The 16,668-nt window shown below is 34.4% G+C and overlaps 3 protein-coding genes across 3 annotated transcripts; 2 read left to right on the top strand and 1 right to left on the bottom strand.

Annotated features, from left to right (window-relative positions):
* The first annotated feature begins 1,033 nt into the window (after window positions 1-1,033).
* On the top strand, window positions 1,034-5,742 carry LOC129320881 (pyrophosphate-energized vacuolar membrane proton pump). The gene is made up of 8 exons (XM_054966541.1): window positions 1,034-1,377; window positions 2,424-2,998; window positions 3,106-3,485; window positions 3,898-3,984; window positions 4,070-4,400; window positions 4,489-4,899; window positions 5,015-5,074; window positions 5,169-5,742. Exons 1-8 carry the CDS (start codon window positions 1,134-1,136, stop codon window positions 5,370-5,372), a joined length of 2,292 nt encoding a protein of 763 aa, XP_054822516.1. The 5' UTR covers window positions 1,034-1,133; the 3' UTR covers window positions 5,373-5,742.
* A 953-nt stretch (window positions 5,743-6,695) lies between these two features.
* LOC129320882 (triphosphate tunnel metalloenzyme 3) lies at window positions 6,696-8,366 on the top strand. The gene is made up of 2 exons (XM_054966542.1): window positions 6,696-7,307; window positions 8,147-8,366. Exons 1-2 carry the CDS (start codon window positions 6,700-6,702, stop codon window positions 8,160-8,162), a joined length of 624 nt encoding a protein of 207 aa, XP_054822517.1. The 5' UTR covers window positions 6,696-6,699; the 3' UTR covers window positions 8,163-8,366.
* Window positions 8,367-10,179: 1,813 nt separating this feature from the next.
* On the bottom strand, window positions 10,180-12,494 carry LOC129320883 (uncharacterized). Its single transcript, XM_054966543.1, has 3 exons — window positions 12,270-12,494; window positions 10,749-10,813; window positions 10,180-10,659 (listed from the first exon to the last, which is right to left on the bottom strand). The coding sequence occupies exons 1-3, from the start codon at window positions 12,387-12,389 to the stop codon at window positions 10,329-10,331; spliced, it is 516 nt and encodes a 171-aa protein (XP_054822518.1). The 5' UTR covers window positions 12,390-12,494; the 3' UTR covers window positions 10,180-10,328.
* Between the last annotated feature and the right edge of the window lie 4,174 nt (window positions 12,495-16,668).

The following is a 16,668-nucleotide window of genomic DNA, read 5'->3' as shown; positions in this document are numbered from 1 at the left end:
AATCACAAAAAATGTTTTATAGGTTTCTATAAAATTAGAATATTTTTTCTATTCAGTTTAATAAAGGCTTTAACACTTGGAGAAGTTAAACCTCACAATCCTTTCATAAAAATTCAAGTAAGTTTTACTTCCTTAGTTTTTATTATATCTTTTCAAACTTGTCCTGACAATTATAAAATAAAATTGAATTAAAATGATATTTTTGCATTAAACATTGAAAACACTATATTCATTAAAAACACAGACTTAAGAATTTAAAAAATGAAGCAGACAGTTAATTAAAAATTTATTTGGATGTTAACTTTCTTAAAAATATACCTCCAAGCTGGAGAGTGAATTTTCTCCGGTAAAAAAAAGAAAAAAAGCTACAAAGTTAATTTTCATTTAGTGTACGGAACCGAGCCACATCTTATAATAGTAGATTCAATTTCTTTTGAATAAAATCAGATATCTAAATTTTGTACATAAAAATCATTGCATTAAATAAATCGATGTTCAAAAATAATTTAACACAAGAAGAATGACATTTAAGTTTCAAAATCATAATTTAATGATAGTTAAGTTCTAAAAATTATTTTAAATATTGATTTAAACAAATATAAATTGAAATCATAGTTGCTGAGTTACATGTAAAAGGTAAACATTTTAAGGGTAAGGGATTTCTTTTCTAATAAATTTATAATCGTCCAAAATTTAAAAAAATTATAACTGATTATTTTTAAAAAATTATCTTAACTATCATTAATTTTGTCATTTGTTAATATACTGCTAACTAGTTTCCGAATAATTAATTGGATAAAAGATGAAACTGGAGGCACCAAATGCTAAAAATAAACTCAGTTTTTAAGAATGGTGAAATTACAAATTAGCAATCCTATCCCTCTGATTTTACAATTTTATATTCTCCACCACACACCTTCCTACGTCCCTGATGATTCTCAATCGATCCCTATCTTTTCCCTCCCTCTCTCTTTCTCTCACTCACGCACACACATTCTTTCTCTCTCTTCCCATCCTATATTAGACCCTCCCCTCCTACCAGACCATCATTCACACACATTCTTTCTCACTCCTCGAGACTGTGCCTTTCCCTCTCTTCAAAGCTCAACAATTCCTTTGTAGGACTCTTGGCCATGGCGGCGGCGATTCTTCCAGATCTCGGAACCGAGATTCTGATTCCGGTATGCGCTGTTATCGGAATTGGGTTTGCTTTGTTTCAATGGATTATCGTTTCCAGAGTCAAGCTCTCTGCTTCTAGTGACAGTTCTCCGAATAGCAAGGATGGGTTCAATGATTATCTCATCGAAGAAGAGGAAGGTATCAACGACCACAGCGTCGTCATCAAATGTGCTGAAATTCAGAGCGCTATATCAGAAGGTTTCTTTCTCTCCTTTGATTAATTTAATTCTGTGTGTTTCGTAATCTTCGTTTTTGAGATATTTCATGATTGTTCTCATGAGTAGATCTCGGCGTGTGTAGTTTTTACTTTCAAAGCGGTAAATATCAATTTTCCTTCCGGTGTGGTTCTTGAGGTGCTACGAAGAAAGGTCGTTTGAAATTTTTTTTCCTTTACTTGGTTTCTAAGTCATTTCTGGCGCCTCGAAGTTTGGCAGCTTTGGGTTTAATGATCTTTGCCAATATTTTTCGTCTTCTTTCTTTTTTATTGTAGTTTTCTTTCTTACTTTCTTTAATCTTTCTTTGTTTCTTCTTTATTTCTTTTTTGTTTTTGTTTTCTTTAATTCCCTGCAAGCTATCTCGATGGTCTAGATAACTGTTCAGACAACACTCTCTGATGCCAGATACCATAACCATAATTTTTCATTTTTTTTAATTGAAGATGGAGGCTGGTCCGGGAAATAGAATCTGGACCCACGCTTCCAATTATTGCAATTCACTATTGGTTTTTCCCCCTCTTCCCTTCACTTCTATTGTGATATTTTTCATACATAGGGAACATCGGACTGTCATTTTTTTTTTTAATCCTCGCGATGTTTTCTTACATTGTGATGGGTCTACCATCTGCAATATCACCCATCAGACTTTAGTCGTGATTTGTTTAATAATGAAGTAGTTATTTAAACTTATGTGCGAGTCTTTCAGTGCCTTCATTTTCTAAATGAGTTTCGAGTCGTTTCTCGAGGGATGCTTCTGCTAACCACCGCGCCCCCCCCACAAAAAAAAAAAAAAAAATCACCAATTGAGATAACTAGTCTGAATTTTAATTCTCCAGAAGTGCCCCCCCATTTTTCAGGTCAATTTTTTTAAAAAATCTCACAGAATAGTGTAATTTTAAACATGCAATATGACCTCTTCGCGAAAATTTGTTTACAAGTATGTGGAAGATGAAATGCATTGCTTGTGCTTGTTGATGGGATGTTAAGGCCTGGTTTACTTATTTCTTGGTGGTTGGACAAACATTGCAGGAGCAACCTCTTTCCTTTTTACTGAATATAAGTATGTGGGAATCTTCATGGTGGCTTTTGCAATCTTGATATTCCTTTTCCTTGGTTCTGTGGAGGGATTCAGCACGAGTCAACAGCCTTGCACCTATGACAAAACTAAAATGTGTAAGCCAGCTCTTGCAACTGCCGTTTTCAGTACTGTATCTTTCTTGCTTGGCGCAATCACATCAGTTATTTCTGGTTTCCTTGGGATGAAAATTGCAACTTATGCAAACGCACGAACCACACTGGAGGCAAGAAAGGGCGTTGGGAAGGCTTTCATCACTGCATTTAGATCTGGTGCTGTTATGGGATTTCTCCTTGCTGCAAATGGCCTTTTAGTTCTATACATTGCCATCAACTTGTTTAAGCTTTACTATGGTGATGACTGGGGTGGTCTTTTTGAGGCCATCACTGGTTATGGTCTTGGAGGGTCTTCTATGGCTCTGTTTGGCAGAGTTGGTGGAGGTATCTACACTAAGGCTGCTGATGTTGGTGCTGATCTTGTTGGCAAGGTTGAAAGAAACATTCCCGAGGATGACCCAAGAAACCCAGCTGTGAGTATGAACTTGCTGAAGTTAGTCGCTCCTTTTTTTTATTACTTTACTAATGTTTTGTCTTGTTTGTACTTATCCTGTGTCTGAATCAACTGTTGTGTACTCAGGTGATAGCAGATAATGTTGGTGATAATGTTGGGGATATAGCTGGTATGGGATCTGACCTTTTTGGGTCATACGCCGAGTCATCCTGTGCTGCTCTTGTTGTTGCTTCCATCTCCTCATTTGGGGTGAATCATGAGTTGACCGCAATGTTATTTCCTCTCATTATCAGTTCTGTGGGAATCGTCGTTTGTTTGCTTACCACATTATTTGCAACTGACTTCTTTGAGATAAAGGCTGTTATGGAAATCGAGCCAGCATTGAAAAAACAACTCATAATTTCCACTTTTTTGATGACTATTGGGATTGCAATTGTTAGTTGGATTGCACTTCCATCTTCCTTCACTATATTCAACTTCGGAGACCAGAAAGAGGTCAAGAATTGGTTAGTCCATGCATTTCATTTGCTTATTGTAGAAATCACTTTTTAAATTTACGGATCATTGAAGGGATGGGGTTCACGTCACTTATGAGGGTGATTACAGTTGGTGGTTATCTTCTTAACTACCTGACGAACTTTATAGCTGATTCAAATTAACATATTTCTCAACTAACTTCTGCTGACTACACTTTTGACTAATAATTGCTACTCCCATGCACCAGTTTCGTTGAACGGGTCTATATGTCACTAAATAAAGGACATGATGATCTTTATAAACTGAATCGTATGAATTTGATTGCAATTGTGTCAGGAAAAGAACTGGTGTGGCAGGTCTCATCTAAAATCTTGTGTACAAATGGGAAAGTACTACTTATTCTCTTATCTGAGGACTCATTTAAATGATTTTAATTTGCAGGCAGCTATTTTTGTGTGTTGCTGTTGGTCTTTGGGCTGGGCTAATTATTGGATTTGTGACTGAGTACTATACCAGCAATGCCTATAGGTAAGGCGTTTTGGGTCATTCTGTGCCTTTTCATCTGATTCTTTAGGCGTTGGCTTTACTTGAACTCTTTTTATTGTTTCTGCAGCCCCGTGCAAGATGTTGCAGACTCATGCAGGACTGGTGCTGCTACCAACGTTATGTTTGGCCTTGCCTTGGGATACAAGTCTGTTATCATTCCAATTTTTGCCATTGCAGTCAGCATTTTTGTTAGTTTCAGCTTTGCTGCCATGTATGGTATTGCGGTTGCTGCACTTGGGATGCTGAGTACCATAGCCACTGGTTTGGCCATTGATGCATATGGTCCAATCAGTGACAACGCTGGTGGTATTGCTGAGATGGCTGGCATGAGTCACAGAATTCGAGAGAGAACTGATGCTCTTGATGCTGCGGGAAACACAACTGCCGCTATCGGAAAGGTTTGCATTTTCATTCTGATTCCTTTTCATTCAATGGAAACATTAGCTTTTTGGTTGATGCCTGAGACCTCTTGTTCTTCTGTTGTAGGGGTTTGCAATTGGGTCTGCTGCTCTGGTGTCTCTAGCACTTTTCGGTGCCTTTGTGAGCAGAGCTGCTATCTCAACTGTTGATGTGCTGACTCCGAAGGTTTTCATTGGTTTAATTGTGGGTGCGATGCTTCCTTACTGGTTTTCCGCCATGACCATGAAGAGTGTTGGAAGTGCAGCTTTGAAGATGGTTGAGGAAGTACGCAGGCAATTCAATACCATGACAGGTTTGTTAGAGGGCACCACCAAGCCTGATTATGCTAGATGTGTGAAGATCTCCACTGATGCTTCCATCAAAGAGATGATCCCACCTGGTGCTCTTGTCATGCTCACACCTCTCATCGTTGGAATTATTTTCGGTGTTGAAACACTATCTGGCGTTCTTGCTGGAGCCCTTGTATCTGGTGTACAGGTAGGTTCTAATATTTTCTACAATCACATACATAACTCTCAACTCCCATGACAGACGCAGTTTTTGACTTGAAAGTTTTGTTTTATACTTCATTTTCTTATGGAACTGTTTATAGATTGCTATCTCTGCTTCCAACACTGGCGGTGCGTGGGATAATGCCAAGAAGTACATCGAGGTAAAAGATTTGATTGGGTATTTTTAGCAACAAAAGATGGCTAATTATTACATGGTCTCATTTTCAAATTGTGTAAATATTTGGTGTGATATAGGCTGGTGCTACTGAGCATGCAAGAACACTTGGTCCAAAAGGGTCAGATCCTCACAAAGCAGCTGTTATTGGTGACACCATTGGTGACCCTCTCAAGGATACATCTGGACCATCGCTTAACATTCTGATCAAGCTGATGGCCGTCGAGTCTCTGGTGTTTGCTCCTTTCTTCGCTACACACGGTGGCCTGATCTTCAAGATCTGAACTTCGATCGCAGTGAGGATAACCTGTAATTTCGAGATATAAAATGGCGGAAGAAAAACAAACAGAAAAGAAGTCACTTGTACCATGTCTGTACTGTTGTTTCTCTTAACTGATCTCGTCCTTTCCCATTCTTTCTTGTCAGCTCTTTCCCTCCCTCTTGCAGCAAAAACCAAGTATATCTGTCCCCCTGTAATGTGTATCTTTGAGATAGTTGATTAGGCTGAATCGTCATAGGAAATTTTCCTTGTAAAGAGGTGGTTGATGATGATGATAATTTTCAATCTCCGGTTCCAATGGTTCCACCTGCTCTGTCATTTGAGATTTATCAGAACATGTTGTCAATATATTGATTTTCCCTTGAGATAGATAACCTCGTTCTTTTCATGTCTTCTATGACTAAAAGAAAAACTACCTTGACACTATAATATAAGTTGACTTTTAAAAGTACCTTGATCGGGCAATGGATAAATTTTATATATATTTTTTGTTTATATTCTTTTTTTTATTTTTTGTTTTTGAATGTTCTATATTTAAAAATCATTCACGTGATATTAGAAATTTCAAATAAGAGTTAACCAACAAAGGAGATTCGTAGTTGAGAACGTTGGGTAAGCGTCCCCATCCGCAGAAGACGACAAGGGTGGGTAGGACTGGGTCCGTGTCTGATTTCCATTTCCGCACGTTTGTATATGATAAATATTTAATGTTGATACTATGAAAGTGTCGGTATATTTTCTGCAAGAAAATCACCAAAATTAATTATTTTAAGTTAATATTTAAATATTTCATTTAAATGAATTTTTTTAGATAATTAACTTAAATTATTCTTTTTCAGTTTTTTATATTTGCAAATTTTCAGGAATATATACATTTTGGGCCTGATTCAAACTATTCTATTACACAATTGGGCTCAGGATTTTAGGAAATTACAGATTTGAAATCATGGGATCCGACCTGACCTATCGAAACCGAATGAGCATCCTGAGAAACGATAGCATAAAGACGAACAATACGATCCAATCTCACCAGGCAGGTTTTATCAATTCCAGGATCAGATTCCGAAGGAAAATGCTAAGAAGGCCAACTAAAATCGAAGTGAAGGTCGAAGATAAAGAAGAACTCGAGGAAGCTCGCAGAAGCAGCGCCGCCGCCTCCGCCACCCCTTCCAATATCACCACTGGCGCCGGTGCTCTCCTCCCTCAGCTCGATCGCGCCAAGGATTCCTCTACCAAAGCGCATCGCATTGGCATTTCCTCCTAAACAAACACTAAATTTTCCCTCTAGAGCACTTAACACACGCCTACTTTCTCCTTCCCCATCATCTCCAATGGAGGTGGAAGTGAAGCTGCGGCTACAGAATGCAGAAGCTCATCGTCTGGTCACGACTTTACTCGCTCCGTTTCACATCAAAACCCACCTCCAAGAGAATCTGTTCTTCGATGGCGCAGCCGGGGAGCTCTCGTCTCGCCGCGCCGTTCTCCGGCTCCGATTCTACGACGATGACGCCCGCTGTGTCGTTTCGCTGAAAGCCAAGGCGGTTTTGGTCAACGGCGTGAGTCGGGTGGAGGAGGATGAAGAGGATCTGGACCCGAAGGTCGGTCGCGATTGCGTCGCTGAACCGGGGAAGTTGGATTCAGTGTTGGAGTCGAGGGTGCTAAGGAGGGTGAAGGAGGAGTTTGGGGTTGTGGGTGAGAAGGGATATGTGGGCTTAGGAGGGTTTAGAAATGTGAGGAGTGTGTATGAGTGGAAGGGTCTGAAACTGGAAGTGGACGAGACTAGTTTTGGTTTTGGAACGTTGTACGAGATTGAGTGTGAGAGTGCTTATCCTGAAAGGGCTAAACAGGTTCTCGAGGACTTTCTGAAGGAGAATGGGATTGCTTATTCTTACTCTGAGATGTCCAAGTTTGCAATTTTTCGATCAGGGAAACTGCCGGAGTGAGTGAAACTTCAATCTTTTTGAACTAATTATTATTATTTTTTCTTTGCTCTGGTTTGAAATATCTGGTGTTCTTAATTATCCGGGCAGTACTCGTTCTTATTTCCAGTTACCGAGTGACATTCTATTGGCTTCCCCTGTTTATTATGGTTTGAGTCCCCAATTTTGTCTTTTTATCTTTTGATTGTTTTATTAATTTTGGTTGTAGAACTATAATATTCCTCTTAAACACCGTGATTATTCAAGATACTTTATTCTATAGATGTGTGAATACACAGAAAAAGGTTCCGTAGTAATGTTTCATTGAATTGCCCTAATCCTTACCACTTGAAGCAATGCATTTGTAATGTTGATTTTGTATAAAACTTGCATTCTCTACCCATTTATTTTATATAATACACTCAGCCCATCTAGTTTCAGCTTAAAACTAGAGGGGTGTGACCAAAGATCTTAAAAAAATTTTGATGAGCTATATGTAATTTACCTCAAGGATCCTCATTTGAGAAGAATCAGATCTTGTGTTTTCGGCCCAAAGAGGAAGGACCTTGTGATATATCATTGATTCTGACATCCTGTGTAACTGTTTTTCTTGCAAGAGGCTGCAATTTTTACTCTGATGATGAACTTCATTTGAGTGGAATTAATGGCCTTTTTTTGCTGTCAATTTTGCTTGCCGTTTTCTTGAGACTTCTAAAAAGTACAATTCTCAATATTGTTAGAGCTTGAGCTGAAGTTGTATGAGAGAATGTATTTGCTGTGTGGATACCTGCATGACTCACAGAACGAAATGTTGAATGGCCATACTTATATTTGGTTATAATTATGAATTTTCTTGTAGGTTACCTCTGATGTGAAAGCCTGCAGAATATTATTTATATTTCTCCCCTGCAGCAAGAGAACCATCTATATCTCTATCTTCAAGAAGATAGCCCCCAAACTTTCCGTCATGTATTTGACTCTTTGAAGTGAATTGTCATTTGTCAATATGCTTTGTCTTCATACATAAATTTCTTTCCGAATGAGACAATATTTTATGATTAATATAATTCATTGCTGAATTGTTATGTGAGTTGGGGAACGTTTTACTTTATCATGGGCTTTTAGGTCTACTCCCTTCGATTCTAGATGAAGGAGCTAGTTAAGGGATTTGGTATAAGATTTCAATATATTTTATTTGTGAAGTTATATTTTCCCCCAAACTATTCCTATTGATTACATTTATTTATAGGTGTTGCTATCAATATGGGAAATAATTAAAGGGGGCATTTTAGGTAAACTAATACATATTGTTTATAAATAACTAACTAAACTAATTTTCTCACTATGTGTAAATTAGTAATCTAGTTCTTCTATATAGGACTGGAAGGAGTATAATATTTGATAAGTAGATATTGTTTTTTAAAAAATTGGCAAAGTTTCATTCACTTGACAGATTGGTTAAAATTTAACACAGGTGAGAGTTGATGCAATTATTAACTGCTTATATGAATTGTCAAGTGTATTGACATCTTGTTCAATTGCACAAGGATTGATGCCCATATGATTGTAATTTTTGTGGAATCAGAGAGATCAATAAATAAATGACATTATTTGACGTTCAAAGACACCAGAGCATAAGTCCTTCATATAACAGGAGGTGACATGAGTAGTCATCTATCTAGCATGTAGTCGTCTGAGAGGTATATGAGTGCGCGCGCCTAATATTAATAGTTGCCTCTATATGTCACTTCAAGTTTATTATGAAAGCTTAGAAGTGAATGAGAAATGAAATAGGCTTCAATGCTTAGTGCAGCTACCACACAGTAAGACATCTTAACGGGGCAAATTCTAGTTGCAATGAACACCTACAATGTTGGGCATAATGGATGCAAAAATTTGACTGTGTTAGGCGCCATGTCTGAAATAATATACAATAGACATGGAATTTTTATATATTTATTTTTTGAAAAAATGCGCAGAAAATTGAGATATAAGCTGGTGCAGGTAGAAACCAAACCCATAGGTTCCCATGTACCTTTTCCTTTTGACATCCATAATGTTGCATTTGCACGTACTTGAATTTCGGTGCCCAGTTATAAAGTAAGCGACGACTACAACTAAGAATTCTTTTTTTTTTCCCCCTCTTGGACCACTTAGCTAAGAATTGTTTTACGTACAACAATTTTCTTGTGCATCCAGTACTTGACTTTGACGTTGGCGGCCTGAAAAATGTGTAGAATTAAGCTGGGGCTAAACATTTGGCAGAATTTTAGGACGCAGCTCGATCTCAGACTCATAAGTGGAAGCGTGAAACCACTTCGAATGTTGTAATGTTGTTCAGTGTTAGCTTTTAGGCATGTTGCCATATTCTGTTGTTTCTTTCTTTCTTTCGGTAAAACCGTTGTTTCTTTTTCAATTGACCTTTTAGTATAGTTTTACGTTAAAAAAAGTTATGTAATAAAGAAACTAGTATTTGACAAAGTCATTTGAATAAAGTTGGATGTACTCATGCATAGAAAAATGAACAATCTTAAAACTTTGTAGATGTTATAAGTTTCTGTAAGAAAAATTAACAGGCAGTCACTAAAAAAAATCAATTTCAAAGATAAATGCTAATTTTAGAATTTTATTTAAAAAATGATAACAACTGAAACAAGAGTAAAGTATCATCCCCCAAAAAAAAGTATTTTTGCTTTTAAACCTATAAATATTCCATTGGTGAAGAGAACTATCCTTGTTCCACTATTTGATTGCTGGTGACCTTTCTTTCATTCTTTCTTTTTGAAGATCTTTATTGTTTTTCGTCTTTTTTGTATGTATATATTGCTTTGTCTTTCTCCTACACATTTTGAAGCAGTGGTAAGAGAAAGGGATAGAAATATCAGAGCAGACTAAATAATAAGAGAATACACTAATTGTAGGTGTTTATAATGCTTGACACAAGGAATCATGTCCGCTTGACAGGATGGTGAATTCTTCTGTCAGGAACTAAACTAAGCATTACAAAAGAAGGTGAGAAAACAATGTAACTACTATAATTCTCACTTCCTCTTTTTAGCAGGTGGCTGAGGAACTTCATCCTCCTCTTCCTCTTCTTCCTCCTCTTCCTCTTCCTCATCTTCATCTTCTCGATCATCGTCGTCATCTTCACCATCGTCGTCGTCGTCATCAGATCCTCCAGCACCATTGGCCTCCGCATCATCGTCAGGATCCCCTTCTTCGTCACCTTCTTCACCTGAGAATTCCTCTCCTCCATCATCTTCCTGATCATTTCCCTCTTCATCATCTTCCTCATCATCTTCGTCTGTGTCACTTGCATCTTTGTTTTCTAGGCAAGCATGTTTTCCTTTAAGGAGTTCTTCTAAAGGAAAGCTGACAAAAGAATGAAAATACATCAGAATAAGTAATTTTCCAACTCTAAAAGAACAATCTTGCCTTATAAGGAGATGCGTAGAATTTACCTTCCATCCATCCTGCACGATTTGGGTGAAGCTGAATCATTGATGTTGAGGAGCAGGGATCCAGCCTGAGTGATAAACAAATATGGAGACGTCAGAATTTTCACTCAACTCACTGTCACAGTTGTATTATATTGGAGGACGTTATACATCAAACCCGTCAAAATGATTTCAAACGTACCAAAGCTTGTGACGATCACAAAATTTGGGCAGAAAAAAAGGACACCATCCCACCACGAAACTACAATTATAATTTAAAATTTAAGCATAGCCTCTCAAGTAAGGATTAAGGATCAAATGATGACCTGCTTAAATTGATCAATTAGCAGTTTTTCAGCAATACTAATATTTTGGAGAGAATTCACAAGAAGAAAGAAAGACAGACTGATGAAAGGCCAGAAGGACACAAAAAAAAAAAATTCCCTTTTTCAGGCATAACAGAAATAGAGCAGGAAAAAATCGAAATCACATTTAAAGAGCAAAAACTTCAAAATGAAGCATACTCTTGAAGCAAACACGATCTTCTGGAGAATCCATGATAGTCAACTCGTCTATAGAAGTCACTTTTTGAAGAGCAAAGTTTTTTATTTTACAAATAGGGGATGTGCAAATGACTATAAAAATCAAATTTATCATCAGCAATGAAGAAACAGCAGATAACGGAAGCACCAAAATACATTGTGAATGCTCTAAACCTGATTTATATATATAGAAGGGGGAAAACCATGCCGGACAGAAGTCAAAGAGAAACAAACATAACACTAGGTGGCACATGTGTTATCCGAAGCAATTAACGAGCATCTCAAAAGGGTAAACATTAAAGTGCATTCAATCTCAACATATAAAAAGCAAACTAAGACTTTGCTCTAAACACTATTGAATTCGCGATTGAATTGAACAGAACGAACCATGTGCAGGATTTGAATTACAAGCCAATAAGCAAACTCGGTGTATAAGTGCACCCTTCTTTCTAGCAAAATGAAGGATGAACACAGAGTTGTGCTCCATTATTTCAAAGTATTATAGTATCATTCTCCCATCCACAAAGACAATTCTTTACCAAGAAAAATTTCTTATATCTTTATGATCAGGTATGAATTTAAGATGATAATGTGAAAAGTAATTTCTATAGTTCCGCATCGCATGATGGAATTTTCTTAAATTTTATAATTTGATTTGCAAACTTAACAATAGAAATTGTTTTTTCCCCAGTTCCCATTCAAAAAAGGGGGTGGTTTAGCTTAAGCAGCAAATATATTGACCAAAAGTTACATGACGTTTCAGCATAATCCTAGAGCCCTTTTCAAAAGAAGAAGCAAGCGAATGAATGAATAATTGAAAATGAAACAAACAAACAAAGAAGAAACATAACACTCCAATGAAACCCTGAACCTACAGTGCAGAGCATAAAAGCGTAGCTGAAAATTGTGGAAGGAAAACTATCAGATACGCCATTAACAGAAATGACAATCACGTTTAAGTTGTAGGTTAAAAAAAAAATAGTGACAATAATTATTGTAATACCACTAGAAGAAGGCAGGCCAGAGATTGGGAGGCAAGAAGAGATTCCACCGCCACAGCAACCTTCACGAAAGAGGCAATCCACATGTTCCTCTCGGCGAAGCAGAAGGCTGAAACCTCCATTGCCAACGTTTCGAACAGAGACCAATTTCAGTGGGAGAGACTGGAAAGAAGAGAATAGGCGTGTTCTGACTTGTGAGGGTATCACTGTGTGTGTGGTCCGGTTAGGGTAAGACCCTGGCCACATCTTGGTCCGGTTAGATTTCCTGCGAGCAAATTTGCTATTGCAACGTGCATTATAATTTTTTTTTTTGGGCCAAACAACACATTTATAATTATAAATTTTTAATTATATTACAAATCGATAAATTATTCTTCATCGTTCATCAATTTTTTGGATATATTTATTAAAAAATTATAATATCCATGATCCATATCCAAAGACTATCGTTTATTATTAATTTAAAAATTAAACTAATTCAAGAATATTAATCCAAGCCTTGCCTCATTTAGAATATATGAAGAATCAGTCGAGACAAATACTTATATTTAATATCTAATTATATTTCAAATAAAATTATTTTTAACAAGAGAATACCGTGTGCAATAAAAATATCTATGTCAAAAATCTTCAACAATTTTTTGTAATCATTTCAGTCCTGTGTGCCAATATTGAGCCACTCTGCTTATATATTCCCTCTGGTCCTATTTATAGAGTAAAGAGAGGATAATTTTTTAATTCTATTTATAAGTCATATCATTAAATTTTTATCATAAATTTTTTTATCCTCCATTAAATATTAGAGAGAGAAAATATATTATTGAAGTGTGTATATTTAATAGAGGTAAAATCAATAACTTATTAGATTTTAAGACAAAGTTAATGAGTTTTAAAATTTTTTTAATATTGATAAAATATATTAAAAGTGACTTATAAATAAGACTGGAGTAATATAAGGTATCCTTGAAAACAAAAATAAGATAACGAGCAAGAGGATCAAAATAGCAATTAGGCTGAAGGCACTGTGAAACAACACAGAAGGCCATGGGTCCTTAAATTAAGTGCAATTATTATGTAAACAGAGATCGAGAGGAGGAGAAAGAACAGAAATATGAAAAAAGAGAATGAGAGAATTGAAAACTTTTTCTCCTTTATATGACACTGTCACCGGCCACTAGAGATATCACACAAATGGCCATAGCTCCTTCGCCATTGAGAAGGCCACCATCACTTATGGCCAAAACATCCTTGTGAGACCTCCAACTATCACAACAATGGTCAAATGTTGGTTAACTTTTGCCAAAGGGTAAGGGCTCAAGGGGGCATTTAAACGCTTGACTTATTGGTTATCCAAAATACAAGTTATCATTGAACTATTAAATACTTTAAAATAATGCTCCATTCTTTCTTGACTATAAAACAACTTTGAAAGAATTTCATTATCTCAAAATGTAAGGCAATTTAAGAAAACTAAGGCTTTACTAATGATATTTTTTTTAATATCACCTTTTAAATGAAAAAAGAATTAAAATGATATTATAAAGTAATGATTGAGTGTGTAAAAGTATTTTTGAAAGTTTATAATTTTATTTTGAAAAACTAAGCCTGTAAAATATCATCATTTTATTTTATTGATATGCATAATTTTATCTCAAATTATCTTATAAATTAGAAGGAAGGGAGTATTTTACAAAAGAAAAAGCTTATATACTTAGTTTTATATGTATAATGTACTTATATCTAATTAAATCAAGAGATGTGTATATTTTTATAGATTATTTTTGTATAATAAATTCTTGTTATTAATTAAATTAATACATTAAAATTTACATGTTATGATTTGATTTGATATAAATATATTAAATATATAAGATTAAGTATATAAGTCTTATCCTTTTACAAAATATGACTTGTTCATATGCAAACATGACTCAGTGGTGTTCAAAAAAAACAAATTGTTAATTTCCAAAATTCAACTTGTTCCTAAATCATTAACAAGTTATCAATATTATATTATATAAAATAACGTATATTATAAGTTGAGCTTCCAGGAATTTTCATGAGTTATTACTGATCCTACGTTATTAAAATTCGATCCATAATTTGTCAACATATACACGCAAAAACAAATTGTCAATGAATATGACTTGTTTTTTCAAATATTAACAAATTATGTTTGCACATAGACAAGTTATTATTCAGGTGTTAACAACTTATCTGAAATTAATCACAACTCACAAAACTGCTTGAAAACTTAATTTATAACATATGTCGTTTTATTTAACATAATATTAATAATTTGTCAATATTTTATGAACAAGTTGTAAAAAATTTAAACAAGTTAAATTTTTGAAATTGACAATTTGTTTTTTAAATATTAGCAAATCATACTCACATACTGATAAGTTATTGTTTGGATATCAATAACTCATCTACAATTAGCAACAATCAACATAAACACTTGAAAATGAAATTTATGATATATGTTATATTTTGTAACATATATCTTAAAATAGTTGGTGATTCAATGATAATTTAAATTTTAGTTCAAATCCCCCTTAACTCCTTGCCACAGTTCATGGAACCAAGTTACATTATCAGTTACACACTCCTCCAATCATTGCCATCTTGGGCAAGACAGAAGGTGAGTTCATGTATAGGCTTGTCAATAATGTATAACCTAATAATAGTAAAATCTCAAGGTTTTACTGCCATTTCTTCAATATAATAGTAACCACAAGTTAACTGCGTCGGTAAAGTATGTGGAAATTCCTTAGAGAGGTCTATTTTGTTGTCCTTGATAGCCCGGCAAAAATAACTTCTGTTGTAGTCCACTTTTATGCTCATGAAAAAAAAAGTAATTAAAAATAATTTATAATATTTGCTATGACTTTTAAATGATTTTTATTTTCAATAAACTTTCATGCCTAGTTTCATCAACTTAATCATATTATTTTTAAAATAATTTTATTTGCAGCATTGTATAGAATTGAGAATGCAAGTTAAGCTTGACGAGCACTGTTCTTTTAAGTTTGGGTTTGAAAAATTGAAAAATTTTAGAGTAATCATGCTTCTAAATTTGACATTTAAACCTTGCAAAAATATACTCGAGCTGTCCATTTAGGTCATTTTTTATGTTACCCGTAAAAATATTTTAAAATTAAATTTATATTTTAAAATACATGTTTATATTTAAAATTAACTTTCATATTATTTGTGAATATTATATTTTAAATGTACAAATATGTTGGATTTTTTTAACGCAAGTCAAGACTCTCAAGTCTCACACGAACTTGAATAGCACTCCCAATTCCTGTTTCAGATCTGTTCCTAAAATATATCTGGCTAAAAAAAAAAAAACACTTGTTGTTTTAAAAAAATAAATAAAATGGTCGCAGAACATGAATCAATCAATTGAAATGAAAAAGGTAGAAGATAACATCGTGCCTGTGAAGAAAATAACAATAGACAGTGATGTCCATGTGGTAGCATTAACAATACTCGACTAAAGATATTTTCAGATATTGAGGTCACATTGTTGATAAGTTCACTTAATATCTTTCTGAAAACACACGCATTACGCATGGACACGAGCATTTGAAGTACTTTATACGATTATACGATTTGGCAATTAAAATATTGTATAATAATTGCTTTTAAAAAAGAAATAAAAATATCAAAACAAAATTCAAATTCAAACACTGAAACGCCGAATGGCCAAACTAATTATTTACGTGTACTGAGGAGAGAGGCTGGTGGCCGAGAAAATAATTAGGGTTTTGAAAGTTTCCAAGCACTTCAAAGTCATAGAGCGATGACGTATTATTGATAATTGATATAATCATCGTTATCATTTTATATATAATTTTTATCCCATGTGAGTGCCTTTGCACAATATCATACATAAAGACTATTTATAAAAAAAATGATAATAAAATATTTTTAAAATATATAAATAATAATTTAGTCTCTTAAAATACTATAATTCTCTTAAAATTTTTAAAAATTTTTCTATCATTAATGAATTTATATAAATTATTACATTATTTTTGTTGAAAATAAATGATTCACAAATTTTTTTCTTAAATTTGTAACAATGTAATAGCAAATAAAAGTTATGATTTGTTATTGTATTATTACAAATATAAAAAGAAAAGTCGTGAATAATTTATTTTCAATAAAGATAATTTAATAATTTGTATAAACTTATTAATAATAAAAAAGCCTTAGAAATTTCAGAAAAATTATGACATTTTAATAGATTAAATTATCATTTATATATTTAAAAGAGATTTTATTATTATTTTTTCATTTCTATGTGAATCCTATGCTTGATTTTTTTTTCCGCATTAGGAGTATCTCTTTCAGAGATTAATCTCCCACTATATTTTTTCTATTATA

Source organism: Prosopis cineraria, unplaced genomic scaffold (assembly GCF_029017545.1).
Source record: "Prosopis cineraria cultivar Desert tree isolate PC_DT_omini unplaced genomic scaffold, ASM2901754v1 PC9, whole genome shotgun sequence".
NCBI lineage: Eukaryota > Viridiplantae > Streptophyta > Magnoliopsida > Fabales > Fabaceae > Prosopis > Prosopis cineraria.
Note: the sequence above shows the minus strand (reverse complement) of the source record. Positions and strands in the feature narration are given on the sequence as shown.